Here is a 23,947-nt window from a genome sequence, read left to right on the forward strand (position 1 = left end):
CCATACCCCTGTCCTCTGAGTGAGCCCTGAGAGGAGGCAGCAGGTCACTGGCCTCGGCTCTACAGTCCCAGTGGTAAATGCTTTAGGAACAGAGCAGAAGGTTTCCCAAGGTAGCTCTGGCTTAGAAACATGGCATGTGCTCCAGCAGACATGTAGAGGAGATGCCCCGTAAGTGTGGGCCAAGTGAGAACCCAGCAAGCACAGCCAAGAGCCGCGTGCAGTAACTCGAGCGCGGGGCTGGAAGGCTGCCCTACCTGGCTCCCCGGGTTCAAGGGCGCTAAGATGATGTAGTTCTGGTCAGCAGCAGAGGGCACCCGGGACAGGGGCGGCATGGTGTTGGGGCTCGGCTTGCCAATCTCCGTGTACCTCTCCCAGCCATTCAGCACCAGCCCGTCGCTCCCATCGTACAGTACGTGGCAGCTCCGGCGCTGCTCGGCCCGCGGGGGCATGGTGCTGTTTTTCTCCCGCTTGTTGGGCGGTGACTGCAGGTCGTAGGCAGACTTGCAGGAGGATCTGCGGATCATGCCATCGTGCCCTGATTTGACCTGCGGGACGAGCCTCCAGACCAGCAGAATGATCTCAGTGGGACAGTTCCTGACAGAGACAGCACGAGGCGAGTCAGAGATGGAGCAGCAGGGAGTGAGGCACCCCGAGGCACAGTTGGACAGCCATGAGCCCTTCCTCCCTGCAGTGCCTCTGCCCTTCCCTCCCCAGCCCCTACATCCTTTCTTCTTCCCCTCCAAGGAGTCCTTCCCAGAGTCCTGCATCCCTCAAAGCCTTCCCCTTCCCGCAGCCACCCAAAGCTCCTGCTCCCCTGCCCTGGGCTCCCTCGAGCTCTCTCTCCCACAGCCCTGCACTGATGCTCACCGGATTTCATGTGCCAGCTCCACACATTTCCAGTGCTCCACGGGCTGCTCATTCAACTGCAGCACTGTGTCGAGCTGCTGCAGACCGGCCTTTTCGGCTGGGCCACCTGCAGAGGGAAGGGATGCGTGGGTGTCAGTCACCTGCTGGACAGGGAGCGTGCTGGGGCAGGGGATGCCCTGAGGTGAGGGGACACCCACGTAGCACAGCTTCACAGCTTGCACCACGCACTGCAACAAAACTAATCTGCTTCCCCTACCAGAGCTAAGGTTGTTTTTCAGTTTTATACATAGTATTTTTTGTGTGTTAGATACATCACCGAGGAACTGATTGAAATCTGTTGAAGTCCATGCCTTTCACAGCTCTTAGGCACAATGATCTCCTCAGCAGTTTGCTGTGTTAAATATGCATTATATGTTAACATTAGGAATTAGGAAAAGAATATGAATGCATTATTTTTGTGTAGAAACTCCAGGACGTGAACAGATGGGTCTCTGCTTCTAGTTTGTGACCAGAGGCACTGTTCGTCATGGAGAGAGTGTTGCCAATAGTCCGACATGGGAAGCAGTGGGGAGCACCAGGGGGACGCTGAGTCCTGGAGATTCACACCAGGAGGATCCATTCAGGCAACCAAGGGCTCCTGCAGTTCTGCTCCTCCTGTGTTGATCTGGCTCCTCCCAACAGATGCCTCCTGCAGGTCTACCAACCACCCAGACAGTTCTCAGGTTGGAGAGGGAAAAAAATCTCTGCACATTACAGCAACTCACTGCCAAAATAGTAATCCAGCGGCCTCTGTCCTCATTAGAGGCAACAGAGAACTCCGTAAGTGAAGTTTCTTCAAGGTAGCCAGAGCAAAGCACGGGAGCTTCTGAGCCATAGCCTGCTCCACGAAGCAAAAAGGAGCAAAGTCATTCAAATCAAGAGGGATGAAAATGAGCCAATCTCTTACCGGAGTCCACTGCCTGCACACGGACTGGGGAGTCACAGCAGATTGTGAAGCCAAACCCATCGCTTCCTCGAGGGATCGTAATCTGAAAAGAGACACCAGAGTCACCCTTTTAAATAGAAAGCACCCACCGTATGTGATCAGTGAGCATCCCTCACTGCAGCCACATGCTGCTTTCAGAAACGCAGACGCACAGCATTTCCAGAAGCTGTTGCAGAGCCCAAAGGAACTGCCACGTGGAACACTGTCACTCTGTGACCCCCCCCAGGCAATGGGTCTCTCCCCTGCTGCAGCCGAGGGGATGGAAAGAACACTAAAAAGCAGTGTGAAATCAAGTCCAAAGACCAATGGAGATGAGCGACGCAAAGCAAGTGTTTACTGAGCAAGTCTCCGTTCATGGCTTTTGCAAGTGTAAGGAAAGGTCAGACAAGCCACTGGAAAGGAAAGCCTGGCAGTCTGACTCTGACACTGATTTCTAACACAGTTTCTCCAAGCAAGTCACTTAAACATTTCATTTCCAGCTGGGCAGTACGCAAACAGCAGCCCTCCTCTTCTCCAGAGGAGCCATGAGGATCAGTGCATTCCTGTCTGCAAGGCATCTGTGCTGGAGCAGGCTCTCGTGTACTACCCCGTTAGCTGGGGTATGTTTGCTCTTGCTGAGTTTGAATAGGATGGATGCTGTGTTGATTTAGGCTCATTTCTCCTCCTGATTCTAGAAACAATGAGCTTATTAATAAAATTATATTTATTTTTTCACATCGGCTTCCAGCAGCAGCTCAGCATGATGGTTCCTGTAAATACCTGATTATCCCCAAGACATTTGTCAAGATTCTTGTTTTACGGACAGAGAAAAGAAAAAATCCAACATCTCTGACCTGTGTTATTTAGAGAACAAGCAGTCAGAGAGAAGAGAAGGAATCCAGTGAAGCAGCCAAGGAGAACTGCTTCCACACTCCTTTACCGCGGGAGGGCAAATCCAGCAAGCTTTCATTTCTTTGCACCTTTCCCCTACCTAATTGCTCAGCACACACACACACAAAAGGGGTGGGGGGGGAGGCTTCAAAGGAGAAACTGTCTTTGCTTGACAGTATCATAAAATAGGTCCAGTCCCACTACGCTGAATGTTTTTTTCTCTCTGGAGTTTGGTGGATTCACAAATAGCAAGGAGACTGCTTTTTGCTCTATGCCTTCAAACCAACCTCACACCTTAAATGCAAAGCTTGGGGGATCCGAGTTCTGCAGAAGCATTACCACCAGCACCGTAGGAGCCAGCCCAGCATCTCCCCTCCACATCCACCTCCCAGCCCAAAGCTTTCCGCGTGCCGAGAGCTCTCCCACCCCTCCACGAGCTGGCTGGCCCTTGCCCACCACCAATGGAGACACCTTCCCTGTGTTCCCTACACAGCAGCTTCTCACTGCTGATCTTCACTGTCCTCAGCTCCCACCACCATGCCCAATAACAGCGAGCTGAACATCCCCTGCTGCCACTGCACAGAGCTAAGAAATATGAGCTTCTGACACAAGCTGCAAGGAAGGCAACGGGATGGTGCAGACTCCAGGACCACGGCTGGCACAGACTCACTGTGCCCAAAACTTCATCAAAAGGTGCAGCAGAAATTGCCAGAACAGCGAAATGAGGAGGTCCAAGACACAAGTCGCTGTTGTCACTAATACAAAACAGAGCAGCCTTCCTGCATGAGGCAGTCACTATAGCCCCAATAAGAACTGGTCATTTTTAATTAAGCTAATTTTTTGTGCAATCCCCACTGAGCTAAACCACGACACGGAAGATTAACACGGGAGCACAGAGGAAAGCTGACCACAAGCTGGAAGCCCCAGCCCAGACTACAGTGGAACAACTGTTTGAAAGTGCAAGAGACTGGGACCTGTGCAGGCAAAACCAGCACCAGCGTTGTGCACTGAGTGGCTCCAAGAGAACTCGCAGCAGCTTCTGCAGAGTGCAGAGACCTGCTTCTCACACAGCAGGTCGCCACTGGCTGCAGCCAGCTTCACGCAACGCCTCATTCCCATATGCATTCATGCTAAAGCACCTTTTAAAAGAAAGCAGCAGCCCGGCAGAGACTTGGTTGCGTGTGTGCCTGCGAGTCCTCTATAAGCATTAAATTGAGGCAACACCTCTCAGGTTAGCACCTTCATAGTCAGCGTGCCAAGTCAGCCCCTGAAGTTACACGGTAAACGCTCCCTGCATCTACCCCCATTGCACACTGCAGCAATGTGCAGAGATAAGCCAGAGCTGCCCAGCCAAAGACGTTTTCCTTCTATTCCTAATATTACCATTTACAAAGGAGAGCAAATCAACAAGTAGCAGCAGTACACACACACGGCTCCTAAGGGGGAGAAAGCCCCCAGACCACTGTGAACTCAAGCGAGAGCTGCAGCAGTGCGCGCACGCTGCGGCACACGGATCTCCCCGCGGGCGCGGGGCCGCACAGACCTGTCTGTATCTCCGCTCTGAGCACACCTTGCAGAGTCCATTGAAGCGGTTCATGGCTGGGAACCCAAAACTCGCCGCTAGCCCATGAAAATCCAGTCCCCCACAGCAGCCGTGATCCCGATCTCCTCGTGTCGCACCAGTGTGGAATAAACCACAGTCACACTGGCATGACCGCCCATGGGAACCCAGCTCCAGAGAAGAATGGCAGGAAGCCACCTTTCACCTCCCCAGCCCCTGTCTGCACTGTATGCCGCTTTACGATAAGCCAGAGGGCTTCCTGAAAACCCTAAGTGACAAGGAAGAGAGAGAGTTTTATATTAAAATTCCTGTCAACTATTTAGTATTCCCTAGTCCCCGCTCTGTTGATGTGGCTTTTGTTCCCGCGGCATTCTTCAGCCGCACGGAGCACTTTGTTATTGCAATGTTCTCACAAACACTCTGAGGATGTTTAAGCGGCATTTCACAGGCACCGGCTGTGCGAGCTTCACTTCATTAAAAAGACAGCCTGCACTCATTACACTCACAGAGGACAACAGAGAGGATTTAAAAAAAAAAAAAAAAAAAAAGTTTGTTTTTGGAAGCACAGACCCGAAGGATAGGCACATCCCAATGCTTTGTGCTCCCAGAGTCACAGAGGGGGAGCAGAGAGGCCAGCTGAATTGTACCTATGGGGTAATTTCAAAACTAAAGACAAAGAGAAACTCCGACCCCAGCAGCAGCAGGGCACAAAGCAGGGCACACCGAGTCTGCACGGCGCAGCCCCGATCACCAGCACCGCAGCACAACTTTCTACACCCCTACATGGGGATGGAAAAGGAGAGGAAAGGCTCGAAGAAACACAAACCCCGGACTCCCTTGCCCAGCAGCCCAGGTGGCAGAGCGAGGGCGCCTAGGGTGGCTGTGCAAGGAGCTCCGGTGCTCCCAGGGGACCCAGCAGTGTGGCGGAGCTGCCGGAGGCACTCCCGGGGCTGCTCCGGGTGCATTGTCCCAGCCGCCGGGCTGGAGCTGGAAGGAGGATCAGTCTTCCTTCCCAGCCACCATCTTTCAAGTCCACGGCGACTGCCGGAGAGGAAGGGAGGAGAGGGGCGCTGGCTTTGTTTGTCTTGCTCAATCCTACGCTTTAAAACAAATAACTGAAAATGCAGCTGAGGGAAGCAGCAAAGCGGAATTCAGCACAGATAAATCACGGGGCCAGCTGAGCCCGATTTCCGATGCAGGCCATGTGTTTGCGTTCCCATTTCCCATCCTTGCCTCTCCTATAAATCACTGAGGCTCCACCGTGGGCCTTTCCCTTCCCAGAGCAAACGGCCCCAGGAGGAGGAGGGGAGCAGACGCACCCGTCCGTGGAGCCCTGGAGCCGGCCAGGGGCCGATGCTGTGCTGCCGGCAGCCAGCCAGCCCTGTCCTCATCGCTCCTGGTTCCCGTCACTCCCTGTACACGGCTGGTACTTTGTCTCTGTGGTGATACATTGGAAAACAAGGAGGTCCTTGTATAGCAACAGGGAGCAAGTGTGGGGTTACCAGCCCCACTGCCCACCTCTGCCAATCAGTGCTTGACTGGGAACACTAATTGCCGACAAAAACTGTGGTGTCGATAGGGAGGATGACGCAGCTCCCACCTCAGCACCATCCTCAATAATACTCCAACCCTCCAGCTCATTTGAAAGCCCCACACATGGCTCTGCTCCCAGCAGCTCCCAGCCCCACATCCCCACACACCTGGTGGGTCAGAGCCCTGCCGCACCTACCTTCAGCTGCTTCATGCTGGTGGTGTCCTGGCTTTCACACGTTGCACCCTGACTTCCCGGCACTGGCTCTTAAGGAAAAAAATAAATAATAATGATTATAATACTACTAATAATAATAAAGCCACTTCAACCCAACAGCACACAGCTCCTGACAGCCCCTCTCACCCCACGCCACATCCACACACTGCAAATAAGATCTTTATGTGCTTGGGGCCGTCTCTTGGCCAGGGCAGCCCTGCATGGAAGCCCCCCCCAGGGGGTCTGCACTTGTGGAAGAGGCACAGCCCCCTCACCCTGCTCTGTCCAGCCCTGGCAGCATGTCAAGGAGACCAAGGTAGGAGAAAAAGCTCCCCACAAGCCTGCATGGACTCCAAGAGCTGGAGCCCAGCCCCAAGTCCCCGTGGGAGACGCACCTCTGCTCTGCTTCAGCCGCCGCACAGCCACCTTCAGGTGCTTGGTCCTGCCCAGGTCTTCCCCAAGGAGATAGTACCAGCCGCTGATCTCCTGAGCAGGAGGAGAGAAGCTGCTTGATGCAGGTACTCCAGCCCCGTTTAATTCAATCTGGTTGCCCAAAGCTCCAGAGGGGTCCTGCTGCTGGAGCTGCCCTGGCCAGAGCCGTGAGGCCGCCCAGACAGACTCATGCACAGAGGCTCAGCCTGGAGCCCTTCTCTTAGGAGACATGGACCACTAAACCCCCATGCCCGTGCAGGAGGGACCAACCAGCACAACAGTAATGAGCTCCTAGGGTGTTATAGAAAGACGGGGGGCAGGCAAACAGCTGGTCCCAAGTAGACCATCCACATCATGTTTGCAGCTGCTGGTAGCCTCGCAGGGAGCACACGGCTCCAGCCTCATCACCCTAGCAGGGTGCCCAGACCAACCTGCAGCAGAGCTGGGTGTCCCACAGTGGAGCTCCCCCTGCCCCTGCCCCACGCTTGCGTGGCAGGGGCGCAGAGCTGGCCCTGGGGACCCCTCACATCCCTGCCAGGGAGCCACCGCAGCCTCCCACTGCCCCCCTGGCAGCCAGCAGAAAACAGAGGACAAAACAGCCTGGCCCAAGCCCCACAGTCAGATGGGGTTGCAGGACCCACATTCCCAGAGGCCAGAGGAGAGGGATCTATCTAAAAGTCTGACAAGGAGGGAACATCTTGTGGGGGACAAACACGACCAGAGCAGAGGCTGCTCCTGGGGACAGCTGCAGTTCAGAGCTGCTCTAATTATCTGCACTGCTGGGAGAGAAAGAAAAAAAAAAAAAACAAACACACTGCATCTCATTTGTTCAGGCTACCTCTTATCCCTGTCTCAGGTAATTGCAACAAATAGCTCCTTTTTAACCTCTTGCTAGGGAGCACATTTCCACACCTCAGGGGATGAATTAACGCTTCCACAAAGCCCTTGCAGCCTCCCTAGGTCCTCTTGGATGTGCCAACACCAGGCCTGGGCTGCCCAGGGTGACAACCCTAACCGCTGGTGGCTAGGATGAAACATTTCAGTGTTTCAGGGGGTCAGCAGGAGCCACTTACAGCGCGAGCCTTGCAGGCTTCGTTAGGAAGGCAAACCCGGGTGGTGTGAAAGCTGTATTAGCAGGCGGCAGCCAGGCTGGGGCAGCAGCAGTGGACACAGCAGGGACACAGACCAGCACGGGCACCTGGCAGCACCGCTGCCTCCAGGAACATCTCGAGATGTGGCAACCTCTGTGTTCATCCTCCCCAGCATCACCTCCGCCTGTGAAGCCCCTGGCTGCTGTGTCCCCGCAGAAAGGAGCAACTGTCCCCTGCCTCGGAGCCCTCCTCCAGCAGCCTCCCCATCCCTGCCTCTGGCCGTCACACCAACACCAGTCTCCCAGTGGCCGTCCATACTGGCAGCGGGACCAGGGAGCTCCTGGGCACCTTCCAAGCACCTTTGCCTCGCAGTGCAAGAAGCCAGCTCCTCCCTGCTCCTGCCCCAACAGTGCACCAAGTCCAGCCACCAGCCTGCAAGGGTCAGCCCCAGCCCAACACGCGGCGCTCCAGCACGGAGGTACCTTGTCCAGGGCCAGGAGGGACTTAACGCCGAAGCTCATGCAGCCGATCAGTTCACTCTGTCTGCAGAGAGTCAGAGACCATCAGTAAGTGCTTGCTGAAACCTCCCTGCAGACCATCTCCCCCACATACATCTCTGCAGTGACCCCGCAGGTATCCCTGCCCACACCAGCAGCTGGGCAGTGCCCAGGACATGCCCCTCTCCCCGTGCTTTGAGCAAACGTGGTGTAACCACACGGCTTGGCTGCCGCAGGGGCAGGGAGGAGCTGGGCAGCAGCATCCTGATCACCTCCAGCCTCCCTGCTGCTGGCAGGAGCCCAGCCGAGGAGGCAGAGGCAGCCTGCGGGATGCCAGGCCCCTTGCTGCTGCACCTTTCTGCACCTCCCTGCATCGCCCCAGGAGGGAGGGAAGCTCCCTGGCCCAGTCTCCAGCCCCACTTGGCTTTATCCAGTGGTGCAGCCAGGACATTTAAATGCTGGCCCCGGTAACAGCCACCAAGCAGCCGCAATGCAGACAGTGCCAAGGGCAGGACTCCCTCTCCCCAGCCTGCGCGTTCTGCCCTGACGTCAGGGACAGAGCTCGAGGCCTGAGGCACCAGAGGAGCTCACGTGGGGTGGCCAGAGCAGATGATGGGTTCACCACGGCGCCAGCCCCATTTTAAAGAGACCAAAATGCACCTTGGAGCCCCATACCTGGAATTTCTCTCTCGGTTCCAGACTGTGACCAGGAGACGTTTCTGCTCATCCTCCTCTTGCACGGGGCTGTAACAAGCAGAGGGGACAGCCCATGAGCACTGCTCTGCCCAGGAGCACTCAGCAAGGGCTGCCCTCATGTTCATGGCCCCCTGAGCCAGGTCTTCTCCTCTGCTCCCTGCACAGAGCACTGCAGCATCACCCCAGGTGGCAATCTCCCCACATGAGCCACTGCTGCCCTGATTTACTCATCCCTGAAAAAACAGCCACAAAGGGACAGGATCTCTGCTGGGCAGGTGCTGGGGGCACTGCTCAGGTGGTTTAAGGAGAAAAAAAAAGTGTCATGCAGAAAGACACACATCCACCATTGAAGAGCAAGTACAAGGAACAGTTCATGCTCTGAAATAACTGTTCTGACCCAGATTAAATGTTGCACTAGGACAGAGGACTGACAGACTGGTCTGCTAGCAATAACAAGCTCTACCAAAACGTTATGTGCCATACAGCTCCTTTCTCATGCAGAAACATGCTTTAGCTATAGCAAATCCTTTTACCTTCTTCCTTTGTACCAGTGCCCATACTATTGCAGAGGTGCAAAGTCTAGGAAATGGAGTGTGTTTGCCCAGATCCTGCCCACCAAGAAAGTCCAACCATGCAGGAGCGCCACTGCCACGCTGTGTGCTGACAGCTTTACGAGCCTCCACAAAGCTCTGCCCAAAAGGTCAAGGCATTTCAGCTATAAAAACCAGCAGAATAACGTCTGTCACTCCTCATCTCGGCAGCAGACCTGCTCATGCATGATGCATGTTTATTACAGATCATAATGCAAAAGCAAACACAGCGTCTTGGCGTCGCGAGGGTGCCCAGGACAGCAGCCACGCGGGTCCCCCACCGCTCAGTGGGAACAGAGCTGAGCAATGAGCCGGGGCTGCCGCTGCCCCATCATACTCACAAAAGAAAGTGCTCATGGAAAACGGGATTTTTGCTGTCTGGCACAGTCTTCGTCTTCTGCCTGCATTTCCAGTCAGTATCTGGCACGATCGACATCTTTACGAAAGGAAACAAGCAGCACATCAGCCATCTCAAAGCAGGCACTTGGTACACGGCTGGCAACCCTGCTGCTGCGGTGGCAGGAGATGGCACAGCCACTTTTACGAGTGGCTAAGCCTCAAAGATCCAACTGAGCCCGTGCTAATGGGTGGTTTAGATTACTCTACCCTATGTACGCCAAGCAATTGCACCACAAAACTCCCTAGAGCGCAGGGGAAGGAGAACAGCAGAAAATCAGGGGTGGATGTGTGCAGATGCTGCTGGCTGCTCTCCAACCCACAGCCCCCGTGCCGGGCAGATGCTCCCTGCGCTGCGTGCCCTGTGGCGGGAGCAGCCTCCCAGGAGAGCCTGGGGCCACGTGGTGCTGGCCACACACTTCTCCCTCAGTCACCCAGTGAGAGGCTCTTGCACAGAATGGCTACCACAGCCCTTACCAGGGTGTGCTCTGCTTTCCTCCTCTGCTGTGCTAACAAACCCCACAAGGTTGGGAAGAGGCCAGCCACCTCCCTGCACACTGTGGGTGCTCAGCCAGAGCAGAGAAGCCCCAGGAGGAAAGAGAAGCCCAGAGCATGCTTGGAGGAGCCAACCCCAAAACCCGCACAGCAAAGCGCCCCGCACAGAGCCCCAGCAGAACCCACCTTCACGTAGGAATTGCACGGCCGGCACTCCTTCCCCAGCAGACCTTTTGCTTCCATGACTGGAAAGGAAACAAGGTAGTCAAGGCCCAGAGCACCAGGGAAGGCATCTGCCGGCACCGCAGCGCTCCGCTCTGCGGGGCCGAACCTGCCTCGTCCTGCTGGACCCCGCACACCTCCCCGCCAGGCACCCACAGACAGGCAGACGTTGTGCTGTATTTTTTCTTTAACACAGCCATGCTCTACTGGCATCTGTGGCGAGGATGGCAGCAGATTTAGTTCAGTGTCCGGATGGCAAGTTGCCAGACCTCACACACCTCTGTGCTCCCTGCCCTGGTGCCAAACGCCCCATCAGGTTAAATACCAAGGGCTGCACGAGGCAGCCACGGCAGCGAGGACTCAGCACCATCCTGCTGCCATCACTGGAGAGCCCTGCCCTTCCTAGGCACGCAGCTGGAGGCAATATCTGAGCTGCAGAGCCCCGATAGCACAGGACAGGCTCCCAGGGTGATGCTAAGCTCGCTCCTAACATCCTCTGCAAGGCAGGGGTGCCTTTGTCAGGGAGAGAGTGTGTTCCTAAGAACCATGGTAATCTGGGCAGAAAGCCCCATGCACAAAGCGAAAGGGGCTCTGCAAGACCCTCTGGTGCCTTCTGAAGCAGTTTGCAAGGTTCCTTCAGGACAGGCTCCACTAGGAGTCTCCTGCTTCAGACAGACCTGCTTTGGGATTAAAGGCGTTGGGGTGGAGAATGAAGAAATAGGATGGATCACTCCACCGCCACCCACCTCCTCCTGCACACGCTGACTACCCTCAGCTCCCACTGCATGCGGCAGGATGTCAAGTCCCAGGCCTTGGGGCACACTTCTGCCTCTGCTCAACCATTTCTTGGCTCCTGGCCCCCACTTTGGGGGACAACATCCAGAATTAGGTAGTGACTTGCATCCATGCTGAGGCTGCTCCAAATGCAGGGATTTGGGGTAAAGCTTATGTCAGAACTGGGTTAGTGGGAGCCAAAAAACATTTTCCTGCTGTTGTTTCTTTACAAAGCTTCCATGCACAGCTGGAAAGGGCAGCAAGTGGAGAAGAACAGGGGCTGAGCATGGCTCAGCCAGTCCTCATGGCTCCACTAGGCTCAAAACATCCTCTGCCCCCATTTCATTACAAGCAGGCAGGGGTGAGGCTGGCCTTAAGGTGGGCTGTTGCCAATATTTTTGGCTAATATAAAGGACATTTCAGAGGAGACAAAACATTTCAGATTTTCTCTTCCTTTTTATTTTTTTGTCTTTTTATGTCTTCATACAGAGCAAAATAAGAACTTTATATAATTGGAACACAAAACACACCGTGGTCACCTGGAAATGAAAGTTTCCACAAATTTTGGTTTGGCCACTAAACCAAAGAACTGCTGTGCTGTGGAGCTGTTCCCAACAGGCACCACGAATCCCCCAGGTCTGAAAGAGCTCAAAGGCAGGGCATGGCAGTGCTGTCCCCACCACCCCACGGCTCTGGGGCCACCTCCCCATGCACCCTGGGGTGACACTCACCGTGCAGCGCTAGGATCCGGCCCCGTAGCTCAATGGACAGCTTCAGCTGGCCTGGAGGAAGGAGAGGGGAGAGAGTGAGGGAGGCAGAGCTCGCACCAGTGCTCAGCAGCATGGGGACTTCACAGCCCCAAGGCTTGTGCATGGCCAAAGCTGTCCTGCTCTGCCCTGGGCACGGGGCATCGCTCAGGGAGCCAGGGGAAAGAGGTGAGAACATCTGCTATCAAAGAACTCTTACGCCTTCAGATGCAAAAAGCATTCCAACAAAAACTGAATACCATTTTCTCAGCATGCTGTAAACTGCTGGCATGAGGCACGAGCCCATGGCAGAAAGGAAGGGGGAGCATCAAGGCAAATAGATGAATTTAGCAGAGGGTGAGGTTAGCCTTGCCAATGGATGCAGCATGCTCAAATCCTCCCCCTGCCCGCATTCAACTTCCCCTGCACCTCTCTCCTGACCTTCTGTGTGGGCATGGGGCTGTCACCTCCACAGAGGTGACAGTGGGCCAAGCTGCAGACGGCCTGGATGAAGGCCAAGGACAACCAGTGCCTTCAGTGGCAGGAAGATGCCTGCACAGGGTCAGCCAGGGCACTAACCCAGTCTGGTGCCTCTGCTGCTGCAGGACCATGCTCCTCGCACACATCCTCCCCTGCTTGCCCTGCTGCATGCCTCAGCTGCGGGGGTGCGGAGGAAATGGGGAGGCTTTAAAAGCCCTTCAGTGGCTGTCACATCCAGCAACAGCTCGTTATCACATGTACTGTGGAGCAGAGAGGACGTGGTGACAAGGGCCAGCACAACACAGCTCGCAGCACAAGCCCAGCTGCCAGGCAGCAAAGCGCGGGGAGGGCACCCACACTGCAGCCTCCCCGCGGGGCTGTGTTCCCTGGGGATCCCAGCTGGGGCTGGTAGCAGACAGGTAATCTCCTAAAACCAGGAGTCAGTGCCTGCTTTAATCTAGGATTAAACAAGAATGGTTTCGGACGTGTTTTGACACTGAATAGTTGTCAGGTGGCCAACGAGGCCAGCTGCTGCCAACCCCAGGCCGAGCAGCTCTGCGCCATCCTGCAGCCCCGGGCTGTTGATCAGGGAGGTCAGGGAGAGCCTCAAGGAGCTACATGAACACAACATGACTTTGCAGCAGGACTGGACGGAGATCCCCCAGCCCCGATGCCCCAGCTCGGCCGCAACCCCCCACCAGGCTGTGGGCACGGTGCCTGTCATCACCGTGAGCAGAGTGAGGAGATCACAGGCAGGACGGCTCCAGCAGCCTGGGGGTGAGACGTGACCACCACAATGCCAAAGCCACGGGCATGCTTTCCAGGTCCAACACCATTTCCAGAAAGCTGGCCCTGGGCTCTGAGGGTCTGTACCAGGAGCAGAATCGGACTGACCAAAAGATGGAAGTTAGGGAGCAAACCAGGGAGACGGCACCGCCTGGACCATCGGGACCTACCCAAGCTGCTAAAACCACCGCGGCCGGGACCGAGTCTGTGGCAGGAGTCACACAGCAGTGCCTGACGCTGTGCAGAGGGGTGGGGAGAGAAAATGGGACAAACCAGACACCCACCAAGCACCTCTGGCCATGGATGACAAAAACAAGGGAGGAAGTTTTACACTGCATTTCTGCAGGGCTTGGAGACCAGAGCAGGGAGGAGATCATGCTTCCAACCCAATGGCAAGATACGGGGCCAAGTGAGACACATAACACACAGCAGCCCTGCTCCCTCCTGTGGGACTGCCTCCCTTCTCCCACAGGGGGGGAGCAGCAGGTCTGCCTGCAGGTGGGACACGTCAGAACCAGATCTGGGCATGGCCCCAGGAGCCCTGGCAAGGATAAAAAAGCAAAGGGGGTTGGCAGGGCAGAGGCCAGGGCGGCCATGCCTGCCCTTAGCGGTAGCAAGCCAAGGGAGCAGATCTTGGTGAGGGCAGAGCGAGAGCACTTCTGAGAGCACTTCTGCCCCACTGCAGGTGGGGAAATAAAACCAGAAGAGAGATCAAAGTCTGTCAGGGACAGGGCCAGCTGAAACTCAAGTGCAAAGGCTGGAGGACCCAGGCTGGCTTCTGAATCCAGAAAGCCTTCTGCAGATACACAAGGACCAGATGGGAGAATTATTTCTAAAGAACAAGCCAACAAAGGAGAATCCCAAATAACACCTTTGGCTGGCAACAAAGTCACCACCTGCAAACACAGCATCCACACCTGGAGAACACACTGCTACAGCCCACACTGCATGCAGGTGATGGCCCTTCAGCAGAGCTGAGAATAAAACCCAGCTCTTTCACGGCTGTGAACCCAACCTGCAGTTCCTGCTGCCTTTCACAACACCCATGCCAGATCCCCAAGCTCCCGCTTCTTATCTGGAGCTGCAATTTGTGATTTTTGGCACTGCCTGGACCTGTCCGCAGGCAGCTGATTCCCAGCATTGAACAGCCAAGTGGTCACAGCCCAATTCCCAGGTCCCAGTGCCTGGGAGGGCCCCACACGCAACCACCCCCAGGCTGAGCAAGAGCTCAGGTCTGCAGGCAGCAGCTCTGCTCTGCCAGCTCACCCCTACACGTCCTTACTCCCATGCACTCTCAACTCTGCATCAGCCCTGCAGCCTGCCCACAGCACCCAGGCTGGCACAAAGGCTCAGCTGGCAGCGCTTTCCAGGGTCTAGGCAAAACACCGCCGCTGTTGGGAGCGGGCTCTGACACCCGAGCTGCCTCTGAAATGGCTCCCAGGGAGCTGCTGCCTGCCGCCACACCAGCCTGGGTATAAGGTGCAGATTTTGGGGGTGATGCAGGGTCTGACATCTGTGTAATTGTCCTGGACCAACCCAAAACCAATCATTCTCAAACACTCCTGGAGAATCAAACAGATGGAAAGTATCTCTGGTGCAACATTTTATTTAGTCCAAAGCAAAATAGCCCAGATACGCTTCTTTTTCCTGGCATACAAAAAACAAACAAACAAACAAAAACACAAAACTCACTTGCAAAAATAATTTGCACACATGTAGACATCACTTCAACTTAAAAAAAAAAAAAAAAAGTAAAAGACACGATTTACTAGGGTGGGGATATCTTATTGGATTGTTTAAGCTGAAACAATTAACAGAACTTGTACCTCATTTTTCACTCAATAAAAGAATGTTGACAGAAAACTTTCAAATGCCTCCCCAGATCACGTGTGTGTTTGAGAGTGCACACCTATGTGTGCATGTGGAAATGTATGCCTGTGTGCATGTGCAAGTGAAACCAAGGCAAGAAAGTAAAGACAGGACACAGACTTCCTCAGGTGGAGTAAATCAGGACAGTTCTGTCTAATATTAACTTATGACACTGAGGATATCGCCCCTGGTTTCATGCCACCAGAGCCACCCCAGCCTTTTAAGACTTTAACCCTTCTGCTATCTCAAGATCTCCAGCGCGGTGGGAACCATCTCGCTGTTCTTCTATTAGCGTTTAACAACCACTGCAGCGCAAAAGCAGAACGCCCTGTCTAACCAAGCATGACGAGGAGTCAGGCCAGTAATGAATAAGCCCTGAGGAGGAGAAAGGAAGCTTTTGTGCTGGGTAATTCAGGGGGAGGAATCTCCTATACCCAGCCCTGGCCTGAGAGTGGCTGGGGCCGCTCAGTTCCTGGGGCAGCCCCCAGGGCCAAGGAACAAGGGATTGGGTCCGATGGGACCGCGGCCTTGGCACCGCATGCACTGCTGCTGCTGCTGCTTCTGGTTTTAGCTGTGCAGAGGCAGTGCCTGTGGCCCCTCTGTCACTGGTGACACCAGCACCAAATAGAAGAGAGCAAGGAGAAAACAAGCAGGTCTGCCTTCTCCAGAAGTACCAAAAATTGGCCCCCAGTAGGAGAGGATGTGGGACTATCAGTGGGAAAGGTCCTCTCCTTCCCATGAGGGGCAGAAAATGTTTCTCACAATGCCTTTGCTCCCAAGCATCTCTAAAGCCACAAAGGACAAATCGCACACCTCATGCACGTGCCCCAGCCACCCTGCCTGACCCCAAGGGCATCCCAGCCCACTGACGCAGGGGAAGCACTCCTGGGTTTGCAGCAATTCCGGTGCTTCTGTGGAGCCAGGATGGGAGAGCAAAGCTGCTGTTGAAGAAGCCAGTCCAGCCTGAGCTGGTGGAGGGGATTTCCTGCACCATCTCGTGCACTTGGACAGATCAGCTCAGTGGCAGCGGTCACATTTTCTGAGATGCACAGAGCAGTAACCTTCCTCCAGAACTGGGTGAGCAGAAACACAACCCCTGTCTAGGCAAGCTCTCAGGCTGCATTTCCACCACTCACCACAAGGAAAAGGTCAGAAAAATATTTTCCCCTGGTTTACCTTTCTCAGTGCACCCCTAAGATGAGCCAAGGGAAACAGTTTTAGCAGGAGGGTCCCAGCACAGCTCTCTCAAGTCGCCTGGATCAATAAGGTTAATATAAATAAAAATAGGTGCAGTGAAAAGTCAGAGGAAGGGGAAAGAGCAGGCAGCTCATCCCACATCAGGACCCGCATGCAGCTCCTGGCTGCCCACCCCATCACAGGGAGTGGGGCTCAGCCAGGCTCGCAGCACTGCTGCTGAGAGGGCACCCAGCACCCGTCCTTCTGGCCCCCAGGAGCCGGGAAAGAGGCGATTCAAGCTGAAGAACAAAGCTGGCACAAGGAGATGGATAAAGCAGGTAGGAACAAGTGGAGCTGGTAACTGAACAAGTTCCCACCCATTAGAGAAGTTTGCTGGGCTAAAGGAGGGCACATACGAATGGCATCTGTTTGGAGCAGGGGGCCTTCTCAGCAGGGGAAAGCAGTGTCTGTGCGGGAGGTCCCCATGGGCACAAGGCGGAGCACCCCAAGGCCTCAGGCCCTGCCACCAGCCCTTTTGAAGTGACCTCAGTGACCCACACAGTGGGGCTGCGCTGGCCCTGCCCTGCCTGGGTGCTCCTGCCTGCAGCACCACGTCTCGCCACGCCTGGTCAGCCTGCAACAGAGCTGCGGCTGCAAAGAGGATGCTTGGCCCCAGCTCAGTTACAAGTGCAAGAGGCACGACAAAACTCACAGCATTGGGCATGGATAAATTCTTCGGCTCAAAAACAAGAGGATTTCAGCTTCCATGCTGTCCTGAGCAGTTTGATGCACAAAAGCCAAAAGGGGACGGAGCAGCAGCCCTGGCTGCCCAAGGGATGCCCTGCTCCTCTCATGTAAGCCTCTCCACAACCCTGTGGCCTCTTTCCCATAACTGCCTGCACTGCTCATCTACAGAAACAAGCAGAAGCTCTGAAAGTAAACTTCTGCTTTAGAAGGTGGTGGAGGGCACCCAGCTTCCTTCTCTGACAAGCCGCCACACACCACGAGCAAAGGCCGTGACACCTGCTGCTGCAGTCACCCACTCAAAGGGTGGCCGCACGGGGCTTGCTGCCGGGCCGGCTGCAGGTTGCAGAGCCCACCACAGCCCGCGGGCTTCTTCAGCCCACACAGCAGCTCCGAGGTGGCCTCAGAAACACCCACACATGGCAAGGAAAGAAACAGGGGCTCTGTGGGGGCTCTGGCCAGCCACACATAGCAATCCCAGCTTGTGCCCATGCAGGGGGCGAAACAACCCGGGTATTCAGCATCTGGCCGAGCACTACAGTGCTGCTCAGCAGCTGCAGCCTGGCTTCAGGGCGCTGCCCGGCATGCCTGCTCCATCGAGCCACGCATTATTCCAGCTCAGCGAGGCAGAAGCGAGCGGGCTGCTCAGCGTTAACGCCTTGGGGGTGCAGCGCCTGCCATTCCTACAGCCACGGGGGCTTCAGCCATGGGCTGCTGCGGCTCTCCCCGTGCTGTGCCACCCAGGGCCATGGCTACATCCCCCCGGCACCGCGTGCACCCCCAGCACCGCGAGCACCCTGGGGGCTCACCGCTTACCGAAGGTGCTGAGGTAGAAGGAAGCTCCCAGGGGTTCAGCCTGGCGGGTGCAGAGCGAGACCCTGCGGACATTGCTGGACTCCATGGCCGGACACCTCTAATTAGCCAGCAATTGGAGCCCCCCCGCCTCCCCTGGGAAAGCTGAGCGGCCGTTTCAGCCAGGAGGGCCAGGCGGGCGTGCAGCCGGGTTTCCAAGGGACGCCGTCCAACCGCCGGGCGTTTGAGCGGCGCGGCTCCCATTGGCCCCGCGGATTTGAATGGAGACCGCACCTGGGTGAGCAAACAGGCCCCGGCCCCAGCACTGGGCTGCAGGCAGCTTCTGCCCTCCCCGGCCAGCCCCGGTCCACACGCCGAGAACAAACTGCTGGGAAAAGGCAAAACCTTGCAATGTTTCTTCTCCCGCTCGCCGTGCCAGGCTGTAATTCTGTTGGTTGCCATCGGGCTGGGGAGCGTGAGCTCAGGACAGCGGCATTCACAGCTCCCTGGGGAAATTTCCACAGGCAAAGAAGGGGTGGAGGAGAATTCACCTCTGGGGGGTTAACCAAGGAGGGAAGGGGCGGCAGGGCAGGGGTTATGTGCGTGGCTCTCGTGTCACAGGGCAAGAGGCACGCAGCCCTGCGGGGGACAGGTCTGCAGACCCCAGAGCAGCCCTTCCCAGCCCCTGAGGGCTGTCAATACGCCCACCAGTTGCAGACACTGCCACAGCTTACTGCGAGGCACCCAGAGGGGGGCACAAGGTCTGCAGCATGCGGAGAAAAGGTGGAGGTGGTTTCTCTGAGCAAAACCCCTCCCTTGTGCCTGGGCTGGGCTCTCTGATTCCCACCCACAGCTCCACGCAGCCCTGCTCCCACAGAGCAGGACCCCACGGGGAACCAGTCTCCAGCAGTCCAGACAACACCTCCTGCACAGTCCAGGACACTGGACACATACACCCTGCCCTCCTCCTCACGTTCCCAGCCAGGGCTGAGCCCCAAGTTCGCCTGCAATCACACCCCCCCCCTCCCCATCACTTACCTTTCCCTTTCACCCACACATGGCTGATCTTCCTCCTGCTCCCTGATGGCCCCCTCTGCCTCTGTGGGGAGGATGGCACAGCCCTGCACTGACCCTCCAGCAGCGCCGCCACGTGCTCTGGCCCCAGCATCCAGGGGCTCTGCCCCGTCCCTGCCAGAGAAAAGAGGTAATGGGAACAGGCAGGGCCAGGACATGGAGCGGGGACACACAGAACTGTGGTACCCCTTGTTTTAAAAGCCACAAGGGTGTACCCGCCTTGCCCCCAGCCTTCTCCAGGACACCACGCTGCCAGGTCTGTGCCGAGCTTCCCCTGGCCAGCTCCACGCAAGTGCCAGCAGTGCTGCCCCTCTCCCACACCATCACCCCTTGCCCAGGAAGGATGGAGAGGAGAGACAGCGATATGCCACAGCCAGTGCCATGCCAGAGCAGAGCCCCATGCTCAGAGGGAATTGCCCCCTGTGCACATCTCAGCTGCAGCCTCAGCCATCACTGTGCCATGCACCAACCGCATCCCAGAGGCTTTGGTCAACGCCAAAACCTCTTTGGTCAATTTGGTCAATGCAGTTACCTCCAATTATATTTAAAACAGGCTACCAGCCTATCAGGCTTCATTACCCCATGGACAGTTCTCCAGGACAGTGGAGGTGCTGCCATGACACTGCTTGGTGTTCAGGACAGTTTTGCAAGGTGCCAGCTTGGACCCAGCACCCAGCCCACAACCTGCTGCAGAGCTCAGGCTCCAAGCAGCAGGGAGGCTCCGTGCAAGGAGGCATTGGGGGGTTCACTTGTGGCCAGCACCCTGCACATGGCACAGCGGCCCCAGCCTGCCCCTCCTCGCTCACAGACAACAAAGACCCAAAAACGGGAGCCTTGATTGAGAGGTACCTCTCAACCGCAGCACGCAACAAAGGAACCACCACAGCCCAGCTTAACTACTCAAAGTCATAAATATCCACCTATGTGTCTCCCACAGATGTGAGCAGCACAGGATTAGTGCAGCACAACTGTCTTATGCTGCCCTTACGCAGAGGCAGTGCTAACGTCCCGTGGGATGTCCTGAGCTGCAGAGTCACAGGTTAATTCCCCCACCAGGGCAAGGGGGCACAGCAGCACCCCTTGTCTCATGATGCAGCCATGCCCCTCTACACCATCCATAAAAGCCGAAGATCCTAATCTCTGATCTCAATACAAAATCAAAATCCCACTGGAGCAAGGGTGTGCTGCTCAGCCCCCTGACATGGCCTGGCTGGGGCAGCTGCTCTCCAAAACTCACTGGATTTCCCAGCATCCCGCTAAGGAAATCAGCCAATTTACTGACCGCACAAAACCCCTCCCTGCAGACCCGAGGCAGGGAGCCAAGGAGCAGCATCGCGGGGAGCCACATGGCACCGCTGGCACCCCACAAGCAGGCAGAGCCGCTGGGAGCAGCGAGCACAGCAGGACACACAGTGCCTAGCATACAGCACAATGCCTTCAGGTGCCCAAACGCCCCCAGCTCCATCTTCACAAGCCCTCAGCACAGCATCCTGGCACGGGGAAGCAGTCAAATTGGAAAGGCTGTTTGCCTGCTAGGAAAGTTTTCCCTTAAAGTCTGACATTCTCTGGCAGGGGTGCTGGGCAGGTCCAGCTGGATTTACACCAGTAAGACTGTCTGAAACTACAGAAAAAGCAACAGAAGGAACAGAGTGAGCAAGGGAGGGAAGGAGGGAGGGATGCTCTCTGGACAGCCCAATTTATCATTGCCAACAGACACCTATTGTACCAGTGCCATAAATCACAGCCCCCTTGGGCAGCAGGAGGAGACAGATAACTGCCCAGAGTCTCCAAAGGCCTCAGACAAAGCTCGGCCCCGTTTGGGCTGCCTGCCCCCCGCAGCGCTCAGCCCAAACCTTGGCATTCTGCATGGGCCTTGAGAAGGCGCCTGGCCAAGCAGCCAGCTAACGCCACCCACCGCTTTACTTGCCTCCCAAGATATTTAGAGCCTGCAAGGTCCTGGACTTTCTGCAGGCAGCTCCCACGCAGAGCTCCTGCCCCACAGCAGGAGGGGGCCAGGTGCCTCATTATCCATTCCACACGCAGCAGCATGAGCCACAAGCATGGCACCAGCACCAGAGCCGAGTCCACACAGGCTGTGTGGGAGCCACTGACCTGCTCAGGGATCCACATCCATCCCCTCTGACAGAGGAAGAGACACCATGCACCATCCACAGGTGATCTGCAGGCGTGGCACTGCACAGCAAGGCATAGCACGGCACCTGAGCAGCCCTCCTGCTGCCTGGCCTCGCTACAGCAATGCCTGGGAGCCCAGCGGGCTCCAGCTCTGTCCCCTGTCCCCTCCACGGGGACCCAGAGATCAGAGTGGGATGAAGAGGAGGACCCTAAATTGTTGTGTTTTCTTCTTTAGTTGCTGCCCTACTTAAGAGGGTGCACAAGCAGCAGAGGTTATTTGATCAAGCAGAAACCCCGTGGGACACGCAGAGCCACAGCACCAGGAGCTCCCACACCCTCCATGGTTTCTCTGCAGCTCCCACACACCTCTTCTGTCCCATGACACTGCAGGATTTGAGCACAGAGGAATGCCAGATCCCTGTTTTCTGGTGAGGCTGACACTGTCAGACCTATGCAAGGGGAGCAGGATTTGCAGCCCAGTGACACAGGCCCAGGTCCTGCAGCCTGGGCCACCAATTTAACCCCTTTGGCTACCAGGAGGCCTCACAGCTCCCCATGCTACCTACAGCCTCTGGAGCTCCCCAGTCCTTCAGGACCCTGTGACCTGGGGATGCATGGGGAAGCCGACACTGTTGGCTCCTCCTCTCCTACAGGCACCCAAAACAGCGAGCTCGGACCTGGGCCAGGTCTGGTGGAGCACGGTGGATGCAGGTGGAGAAAGGCCTGACCCAGCTCTTCGGGCTCAGCGATTAAAGCATCTCTGCCCTAACAAGTACCTGGCTTCCCACATCTGGCATGGCTGCTTTGCATGGGTAGGGATTAAAGCAGACAAGCTGGGGGGATGAACCCCTTCAGTCCTCACAGGCACCACCTGGGAGAGGAACCAAGTCAGATGTCTCGACGTTATGGAGCATTACAGGAGCTCTCCCTTCCTCCCCACAGGGAGGGTCCGGGGACTCCTCATCATCCCAGCCCCAGCAGCAGACAGACCTCTTGAAGACTCAAAGCCCCTTTACAGCTCTAACAGCAAGGTCACAGATGGAGGTCCCCAGAAGACAGCCTCCCGATTGCCTTGGGTCACAGTTGGAGCTGCTGTCACCCCCTGGGACGGGAGGGTTGAAGAAGGACCCTGCCACCACCCCCAGCATCCATCCCTCACTGCGTCCCCCAGAAGCCTTGTTGATGCTGGGGCACCATACACCAGTTCACAAGTAAATGGTGTCAAGGCTCTGTCCTGGGCAATCGGAAACCAGCAAGCAGGTGGGACGGGCACTGCTCAGGGATACAGAGCAACTTCTGAGGGAAACAGGCACTTCAGAACATTTCTCCCTTCACGCTTATCAAAATCTCTTCTCCTCATTTTGTTCAGCTGAACCCATTTGCTGACATTCCTGGTGATCTCCATCTGCCACCCATCAAAATTAAGAATTTATCCCAACAAATGTACTATCCCTTTGGGAAAATAAATAAATAAATAAATAAAAGGACACACCTGGGATTGCATGTTTCAGGGAACAGCATCCCAGCTATCAGTTACCAGCACAACACATCTCAACCCACAGGACACACAACACCAAGCAGTCCCAGCAGGGAAACAAGCACGGGATCCACTCCACAGCCCCAGTTATCTCCCTGAATCTCTGTTAACACAATCGGAGTGTGCACCAGCCCCAGCCTTGCCCTGTCCTTTCCTCCTTCACATCCCCACGGCAGCACCAAGACCACAGCTTACATTGCTCCTCTCCAGCACACCAAGCCTGCAGCAATCCCTGGCACACCGCCACACACAGCTGGAGGTGTCTCACTGGGCCATCCTGTCTCCTAGGAGCTCCCCAGGCTCACACAAAGTCTCCCCTCTCCCTGTATTTATTGCAAAATGCTGTTAAAAGGACAAAGGAAAGACAAACAGGACAGTAAAAAATAAATGCAGTTTCTCTAAAGCAGTCAGTCTCACAGATTTGGGTAAAAGAATCCCATTAGGGAGGTTTTTTCCCATCCAAACAAAATAACAGAAGAGGTGAAGAGTCCCTGTGGGACTCTGAGGGTTCAAAGCCATGGGAGCCCCACAAATCCAGAGGGACTGAGGTTCATCAGCTGCAAAAATCAGTCCTAATTCTCAAACCCAGCAGCCTCAAGCCCACTCCATCCTGCAGCACAAAGCACTAACAGAAAGCCCAACGGTCTGCTGCTGGCAAACGCAGACCCACAAAGAGCTGGGCATCTCCGACACCCCACCAAGGGCGTGCAGGAGATACAGTCCCTCATCTCCTCCAAGCACCATGACCTGGTTCGGCAGTGATAACCTGGCACCTGCACAGACACGATGCACGCTGCACCCAGCAGGCAGAGCAGCACTGTGCACCCAGCGGAGGAACCACCCGAGCACTCACTTGCCAGCAGCGGTGCTCCCAGCTGCTCCATCGCTCCCACGCAGGACAGTCCCTTGCTCCAGCAACGTCCGAGCACCGGCACCTGGCGCTCACGCTGTGCTTTAGCTGCCACGAGCCTTTGGCCTTGGTAGTGCTGAAAAGGAGGGGGAAAAAACAGCATAGAAATGTCCAAAGGGAGCAGAGCTTGTGACTTAGAAGTCACAAATTGAATTGTGTGCCAGGAGGAGACAGTGGAGACGTGCCCCACTCTTTGCAGGCTCCCAACAGCGAGTTACCGACTCTTTCTAACTTCCCTCTTAACATTCAAGCCGTTGGAGACTGACCTTAACCTGCATTTTTATTAGAGTCCCCAGCAAACTGCAGATTCAGCTGGTTGGCTTGGAAGTTAATGACTTTCTTTTAAAATTTAACACAGTTCTCCGTCACAAACTTCAGTTTGTCAGCACTAGGATCTACCTTTGGCTGAATATTCAAATCCAAACGTGCTCAGAAAGTTATGCCAGTCAAAACGGTGCCACACGCACACAGAAAACT

The 23,947-nt window shown here is 55.8% G+C and overlaps 1 protein-coding gene across 3 annotated transcripts in view; it reads right to left on the bottom strand.

Moving 5' to 3' along the window:
• Positions 1-18,029, bottom strand: part of RGS3 (regulator of G protein signaling 3) — a 74,960-nt gene extending 56,931 nt beyond the window's left edge. The window contains exons 1-11 of one of the 3 annotated variants that reach the window (XM_035341563.1): positions 17,841-18,029; positions 11,955-12,005; positions 10,414-10,472; positions 9,678-9,772; positions 8,726-8,794; positions 8,036-8,096; positions 6,426-6,516; positions 6,013-6,080; positions 1,814-1,895; positions 868-973; positions 255-594 (exon numbers count right to left, since the gene is read on the bottom strand). In XM_035341563.1, the coding sequence (XP_035197454.1) occupies positions 255-594; positions 868-973; positions 1,814-1,895; positions 6,013-6,080; positions 6,426-6,516; positions 8,036-8,096; positions 8,726-8,794; positions 9,678-9,772; positions 10,414-10,472; positions 11,955-12,005; positions 17,841-17,925 (1,107 nt within the window). In that variant the 5' untranslated portion in view covers positions 17,926-18,029. Of the gene's footprint in view, positions 1-254; positions 595-867; positions 974-1,813; positions 1,896-4,265; positions 4,424-6,012; positions 6,081-6,425; positions 6,517-8,035; positions 8,097-8,725; positions 8,795-9,677; positions 9,773-10,413; positions 10,473-11,954; positions 12,006-17,840 lie in introns of those variants that run through there. The other 2 variants (XM_035341564.1, XM_035341565.1) reach the window with 2 other exon arrangements.
• Between the last annotated feature and the right edge of the window lie 5,918 nt (positions 18,030-23,947).

The sequence above is a fragment of the Oxyura jamaicensis genome, chromosome 17, assembly GCF_011077185.1.
Source record: "Oxyura jamaicensis isolate SHBP4307 breed ruddy duck chromosome 17, BPBGC_Ojam_1.0, whole genome shotgun sequence".
NCBI classification, from domain to species: domain Eukaryota; kingdom Metazoa; phylum Chordata; class Aves; order Anseriformes; family Anatidae; genus Oxyura; species Oxyura jamaicensis.